General features: G+C 50.9%; 2 protein-coding genes across 2 annotated transcripts; one reads left to right on the top strand and one right to left on the bottom strand.

The window, feature by feature from the left end:
* Positions 1-1,399: 1,399 nt before the first annotated feature.
* On the top strand, positions 1,400-2,346 carry LOC149810517 (uncharacterized). Its single transcript, XM_089994230.1, has 2 exons — positions 1,400-1,483; positions 2,074-2,346. Exons 1-2 carry the CDS (start codon positions 1,400-1,402, stop codon positions 2,344-2,346), a joined length of 357 nt encoding a protein of 118 aa, XP_089850356.1.
* Positions 2,347-3,025: 679 nt separating this feature from the next.
* LOC149810516 (chloroplast stem-loop binding protein of 41 kDa b, chloroplastic-like) lies at positions 3,026-6,669 on the bottom strand. The gene is made up of 5 exons (XM_089994228.1): positions 6,594-6,669; positions 5,895-6,142; positions 4,604-5,012; positions 3,735-4,058; positions 3,026-3,100 (listed from the first exon to the last, which is right to left on the bottom strand). The coding sequence occupies exons 1-5, from the start codon at positions 6,642-6,644 to the stop codon at positions 3,026-3,028; spliced, it is 1,107 nt and encodes a 368-aa protein (XP_089850354.1). The 5' UTR covers positions 6,645-6,669.
* Positions 6,670-6,943: the final 274 nt, after the last annotated feature.

Here is a 6,943-nt window from a genome sequence, read left to right as displayed (position 1 = left end):
GGCAGGATTTAGACATACAAGTTTTTCGTTTCACTCTCGGTATTCCGGGCTTTGATGATGCATATATACCTCGTGTGGTGGGATGTTTAGGCGTAGTGTTGCTGGCTGTCAACCGTGTCCTGGGAGCTAATCCGCCATCGGACGCACAGGTAAGCACGCGTATGTATTTCATGAACTTCGTTAATCATTGCGATGCATTTTCGTTTCTGTTGTCCAGCGCAGTACTAACGTACCTGGTGAGCTATCTGTCGCCCCTGAATATGAGCCGGAAGCTGCATTGGCCGTCATAGCGCACACCGTCTTGGTAAACATACATTCTGTTGATTGCATTTCATAATTTGGATGAAGTTGATTGCTTGTTCGGGAAATATGTGGATGTGCAATCATAGGGTGCATATTCTTGCTGATATTCCGTGGTTCCAGAGCGTAGGTGAGGTCGTTGGACTCGTGCTGGCGTTTACATTAGTATTATTACCGAGCTTGGAGTTCCGGTTGAAGGAAGCATCTGGTGCTAGGGGAAGGCGAGAGGCCTCTCAAACCATTCAAGGTGAGTGCGCATGCGGAGTGCTATACATCTGTGCTTAAATACATAAAAATCATTGCAAGGTGATTGTGTGTCTTATCACAGCACAACAGCATCCATATGGGCATAGGCAACTCCAAGTGCCAGTCAGGGAACACCTGCTTGCAGAATTGACCATCGGCCTGATGATGTTTTCCAGTACTGCAATGAACAGCCGGATTTCTTCCAGCACTTCTTCCATGGACTACCTGTTGCTGCATGAGCCACATGCAGCAGTATCCATTGCTCGGTTGTCAGCGTCATCAGTGATTCGCCAGGTTGAGTTCCGACCCCATTTTTGCCCACACAAGTCATGCACTTTCAGGCATTGCGACCTGCAAATTACAGGGTCTGAGCTTCATGCGCGAGTTTTGGAATGTTTCTCCGACAAGCACTAAACCTTAGTGAATAGCACTGAACTTGAGTCTTAAAAATGCCCTCAGAGCAGGTGTCTGGTTGCGTCAGCTGGGCAAGCATGAGATGATGATGATGTTTGTTTTGACAGCACTACCGCATCCACATGGACATTGGCAACTTCAAGAACTACATGGGAATCAAGAACCTGTTGAAAAATGCATGCGATCTCTGTTTCACCATCATGTACATTCATAACTTACGTCGTCATGTCCACAAGTGTCTGAGTGAGTGCGGGGCGCAATATCGAGGTTCAGAACTGGGGTGGACATCTGCATTGTCCCTGCAGGGGCGGTCCAGGCATTTGTCTTTGACAAAGGCCTCCCAGACACAACAGCAAAGGAGCTTGCATGGTCCTCATTTGCGCTACTTCGAAACACCAACAGCTGCTCGGTTCTGGTCATGAGGAGGGGCTCTGTGGCTATGGCGCGGGGGGCTCTTGGACAGAAAGCGCTGGATGCGAATAGCCCCAAAGACACTTTGCCGCAGCTCACGGCAAGCATGCAGGTACGCTGTGCTGACTCATGCACCTTTCCAAGTCTGTACTCAATGCCGCTTGCATGTGCATATAGGCAGGGGAGAGGAGCATGGCGTTGGCGACCATTACAGTAGGTGCAGTCTCGCCACCAATCTGTTGCAACATAAAGATGTGTACCGTAGTCTAGACAACAATTGATCGGAAGCGTCATGCAACACGGCCCCGAGGGTACCCATAGGTTTCGAAATTCATGATATATTCTATCTAGAATCTCAATCAGAAAACAACCTAGATGGAGAACGTGATGCAAGGCAATGCAAGGCCGCTGATCAATTGTTGTCTAGACCATTTGTCTTGATTCCCAAGTAGTCGTCTTGCAACGCTCCCGCATCCACATGGACATTGGCTACTCCAAAAACTACTTGGGAATTAGTGCCATCATTACTGTCTCCTGAGGCACGCGTGCCTGGACCAGCCTGACTTACCATACATAACCTCACCTGACATGATAGTGGAACGAGAGCACATGAAATGCCAATAAATCCTCATTTCTAAAGGCATTATCATATCAGGGCTGATGTACTTGAAAAGGCATCATCAGTTCATGGCTGGTGTGCAGGCTGATGCGAAAAGGTCTGCCACCCTTCTTGCGCGTCTGCCCGAAGATGGCTTGTACATGGCAGATCGGGGGGCGATGTCGAGTGAGGGGATCGCGGCTTGGAAAGCTGTCCCTGAAGGCGCTCAGGCAGCGCTGCTCATCCCTCTATCCAAGTCATGGGACAGAGCAGCAGACTTCATGCTTGTGCTGTCAGAGTACGCGCGTGGCCTTTCTTCGAAAGAACGGCGCTGGCTAGCAAGCATAGCCGCCAAGATCGCTGGTATCTGGAGCTAGTCGAGAAACTGCCCTGTTGCGGGTGCCATGCCTCGGACCACCAAAATTGATGCAAGAAGAGAGCCAGAACTGGATGCCTCATTCACACTGTTTGCGTCTCCTCTTCAGTTGCATTCAAGTGCAATCTGCTAAGGCGTAAAGAAATTGGTCGTGCATTGCACGATTGAGACCACTGCCCTCTATTGATTCTGAATTTCCAGATGCCGCAGTACTTTAGTAGCGGTGCTCCTTGTTGCTTCTGACACTCTTCTGCGGCCCCTTCTCAACACAAAGTCAACTCCAGATAGAAGGCATGTGGGGGGAGGGACGGTTTGTTCAAGGAGTTTTACGCATCGTTGGCACCTCCACTCCACGGTATCCTGGTGCAATGGAATCATTAACCACATACCAACACTGGTGGTGCCCAATGCATGTGTGTGACCGTTTCGTGCAATCTAGAAGCTTGGTTCTGAGCGATACTGGTTGTTTTCGCTTCCTGCCAACCCTCCCGCATGATGCTATGGACTGATGCAGGCAAGCATTAGTGCACGGCGGTTTCAGCTGTCATCCTGAAACTATTGTTGAGACAATTACAAAAAGGTATGCTCAAAAATTTAACCGAAGGTGCCCATGCTGGTCTAGTCATGCTGCATCTCGGTGTGCCGGCCAAGACTCTACACTCTAGCAGAGTTCACAGCCTCTAACCAAGTTTGCTCAAGATCATGTCATCGGTGGTGAAGTCAGCCGCCTTGCGGCACATGCCAAGTCCGAAGTCCTGCGCGCACAGAACAGAATGTTGGCGCTGCTCATACCAAGCACAATTGTCACCAAAGCAAAAGCTCACCCCTTGAAACGAGCTTCAATGGATGGAGCTTTGATGCAGCAGTCGTTGACCCTTGTCCAAATACCAGAACCATGTTTGGAACAGTGTTTTGCCAGACCCCGTCGTTTTCGGGTCCAGATGCCCGATAAAGCATGAATTCTGGGGAGAGACAGGGGGTCGAAACCCATTCAGACGAAGCACTGGCTTGGAAGAGCAATTGTACTAAGGGGGTTGGCCAAAAAGGGAGGGAATCCCAAACCCTTACTGCCTTGTAGGTGGTAAATGCAACATGTGCAGCTGCTCCTGGCGTCGAAGGTTGCAGCTGGCTAGGTTCTGCAGCTTGGATATGAATTGATGTGCAACCAACTGGCTGGTTTCCTGCTCGTTATGGCCCCAGGTGGATTGCTTGCCATTTGAATTGCTTAACACTTCAAGCATGTGGTACTTAAGAGCATACAATTTACGAGTAAAACTACTTGCGACCACAATACCATTCATGAGTACATTCACGAGTAGCATTCTCGAGTAATACTATCATCACTACCACAGCAGCTCCTACAATCGCAGCAAACGAGGATGTGCTTACCTTGCTGTAGGAGTCTGTCAGTCCGTCAACCAGGCCGAATTTGGGTGCCCAATCCAAATCAGCCATGGCCTTGTCTATGGACGTGAAGAAGTGCTGGTCGCGCATGGGGAAAGGCTTGTTCTTGCCAAAGTCAAATTCTTTGGCGTTGAAGTGCACAATCTCGGGGGCGTCCCGGCCCATGGCCTGAGCGCACGCTTTGGCAATGCCATCAAAGGTGACATAGCGCTCGCCCGAGATGTTGTAGATCTGCTTTGCTGCTTTTGGGTTGCTTAGGCACTTGGCGAAGGCGTCAGCCAGGTCCTTGACATGGCCGAGCTGAGTCACCTGTAGATAATGGGCCGCTTAGAAGTTCCACAGACTTGGTGTGGTACATGGACATCAGACGCATGGATATTCATATGTCTCCTGATTCCGAGTAGTTCTTGGAGTTGCCTACGTCCATGTGGATGCGGTCGTGTCGTAAAAAGATATTCAATACATCATCATTCTCAAGTTGCACGACAAGGACATCGGAGCTGCCAGCGTTCAAGTGGCCCCGGTACTGATTAGACTGTTCTCGTACACGTAGTCCGGAATTTGATTGCTTTCGTACATGTATTCCAGATAATGACTGACAGCGGGAATTCAAACGAGTGTATGCCAGTTTGCATCCCGCCATCCACGCTTCTGAGCTCGTTGGCATGCTATTGCAATGCTGACAGTGCTTGGTCCTGTTGTAGGTGGACCACCTGGTGAGCGAGTGACCCGCGAGTCACATACCTGCAGTGACTCGCCAGAATGGGGTTCGACTCCCATTTTTGTCCCCAAAAGGAACGCAGTGTCAGGCACCGCGACCCTTAAATGACAGGGACTGGTGAAACGCCGCATACCTGCATGCCGGAGCCAGGCACTGGGACTGGGCGACCGGCAGCGATGCGCTGGAAGAACCACTCCTCTACAGGGTTGTAGTTCAGGGGGCCGTAGATGTAGACGGGGCGAATGGAGGTGTAGTTGACGCCCGTGCTTTCAAGCATGGTCTCGGTGTCGAGCTTGCCTTTGTGGCGGGACTTGACATCCGTCTTGTCCTCCTCCCGGTGTGGCATCTCGTCGGACTTGAGATAGACTCCTGCCGATGAGCAGAAGATGTACTGCTCGAGGTCCGGCAGGGCCTCGAGGATTGGAGCCACCTCTGCGCCCTCTCGCCCGTTGATGTCGTACACGACGTTGAAGCCGGAGCCCTTGAGGTTGCTCTTCACTGCGTCGCAGTCCTTGCGGTCCCCCTTGATGTGCTTGATGGAGCTGCATACGGCTGGTTCGGTGCTCGAATTGAAGTTGCATTTGACATTCAATGTTTTAGGCAAATGTATGACAGGTGACTTAGCGCGACTGTGAACGCCCTTCCTAACTTATGGCATGGGAGCAGTGAGTGGGCGTTGTTTCAAGCGCTTAGTGAACCATGACTACTGTCGGGAATTTTGTCGATGAAGATGAGGTCCTGTATTGAAATAGACATCAGCCGCCAGTTGTTCAGGACATCCAGCTGGTCCTATCAGTACTGTTTGGCATTTAATGCCACCTGTGGAAACATGAGGACGGGGGTTCAAACCCATCTTGGGGCCTTAATTGTTTAGCCCAGGTGCCGCTTGTTTAAGGTAGTGTGCGCAGGGTCTGTATCGATATGTTTTGACTTGGGGAAATGGCAGGCCCGTCCATAATGCCGTCATCTCGATTGTGCGTACGAGATTGAAATGGACAAATCAACTGGAAATTGCAAAAACATTCCCAAGTGCGTGGAGTTGCCACTGTCTCCAGATCCACCACCGGATCCGGAGCATTAGTGTGGCCACACATCGTCGATCGCGGCATGTCTCTAAAGGACGTGCCTGAGGGGCTTTCGGCCTCGCAGGCGCTGCAAGTCAATGATGAGGATGGCAGGAACGAAGGGCACCACAGGCAAGGAGTGGGTTCATTCACAAAGACGTGGCCATTGTGACTGTGCGGAATGGCATTATGAGCCAAAGCAAGGAGAGCTAAGCACATTGCAGCAGTCTGGGATGAACTCCAGTGTTGACTCCATTCCAAGATGCAATGTTTCTCGTCGTAACACAGCAGCGGCGTGGCAAACTTGCGCACATACTGCCACACAAATCTGCACTTTGTAGCTTCCAAGAGGAGCCTCACCTAGAAAACCGCTGATACGACTCATTGGTGTCGTCCGCAATCTGTGTTGTGATTGCTGACTTGCCGCGTGTGTACAGAGTGACTTCGTGGCCCTCCTCCACCAGCTGGCGAGCCAAGTAGAGGCCAATGAAACGTGTGCCGCCCATCATCAGAATTTTCTTTGGGTTCGCAGCTGCTGTTACTGTCTCCAAGGCTGCACGGCGACTTGGCTTGGTGCCTGGCCGGCTCCACATCTTCGCGTCAGCACCCTGCATTTCAATAAATCGTCAACAAGGGACGACACGGCAGTCACACGGATGCGCCTGCCACCAGATCGCTATCACATTGACAGCATGCGGCGAACGTGCCCTCGTGAAGTAAAATGTTTTACACAGAATGGTGTCGACAGCGTTTCGGTTCCAACCCTGGTGTACGTGAACGCGGCTTGGCGTATCGCGCGAAACCCAGGTACCGCACGACAGGTTTCGGTGAGGCCCAAGCTCTCTCGTCGATACGACCAATACAAAACTTGCTGCGCTGAATTCAACCATTCATTCCTGGCATATGCGGAGATGCTCGCGGGCAAAAATGCATCTTTTCATGGGTAGTAGGACTTTGGCACACCAGCAAACATTGCTGCAGGTAGAAGGACCGAGCGAACTACCAAAACGACAAAATTAGCAGATATAGATGAATATGGCATTCATTTCAAAGAGGCACCTTCGCCGATGATCCGACGGATGCGCTGTGGAACGCCATCGCTGATGCCATCACGCTGAATTTGGCAGGTATAAATGTAGATCCGACCTTTCAAAAGGAATGACAGAAAAGGAACTTGAAATATATACTGAGCTTGGCACCACCCGCGTCCTCCGCACGTGTGTTGCTGGTAAACGACGATTGTAGAAATTCTGACAGATAGCTCAAGTGTTCTATCTAGGGCTGAGTCTCGTGGCAAGACTCTTGCAATGACACTGGCATTGTCTAGTTCATCTTTCAGAGCGCATGCGCATGGGCATGGGTCATTCATTATTCGCAAAGAGTCAACAGTGACCACTGTCAGCGTGCGC

This window comes from Nuphar pumila, unplaced genomic scaffold (assembly GCF_984573655.1).
Source record: "Nuphar pumila unplaced genomic scaffold, dmNupPumi1.hap1.1 HAP1_SCAFFOLD_327, whole genome shotgun sequence".
NCBI lineage: Eukaryota > Viridiplantae > Streptophyta > Magnoliopsida > Nymphaeales > Nymphaeaceae > Nuphar > Nuphar pumila.
Note: the sequence above shows the minus strand (reverse complement) of the source record. Positions and strands in the feature narration are given on the sequence as shown.

Coding starts and splice junctions, on each gene's coding strand:
- LOC149810517 (XM_089994230.1), top strand. CDS start 1,400: ATGGCGCGGGGGGCTCTTGGACAGAAAGCGCTGGATGCGAATAGCCCC. Junction 1,484..2,073: donor AGCTCACGGCAAGCATGCAG/GTACGCTGTGCT, acceptor GCTGGTGTGCAG/GCTGATGCGAAAAGGTCTGC.
- LOC149810516 (XM_089994228.1), bottom strand. CDS start 6,644: ATGGCATCAGCGATGGCGTTCCACAGCGCATCCGTCGGATCATCGGCG. Junction 5,013..5,894: donor TCGTATCAGCGGTTTTCTAG/GTGAGGCTCCTC, acceptor AGCCGTATGCAG/CTCCATCAAGCACATCAAGG. Junction 3,101..3,734: donor TGACAGACTCCTACAGCAAG/GTAAGCACATCC, acceptor CTGTGCGCGCAG/GACTTCGGACTTGGCATGTG.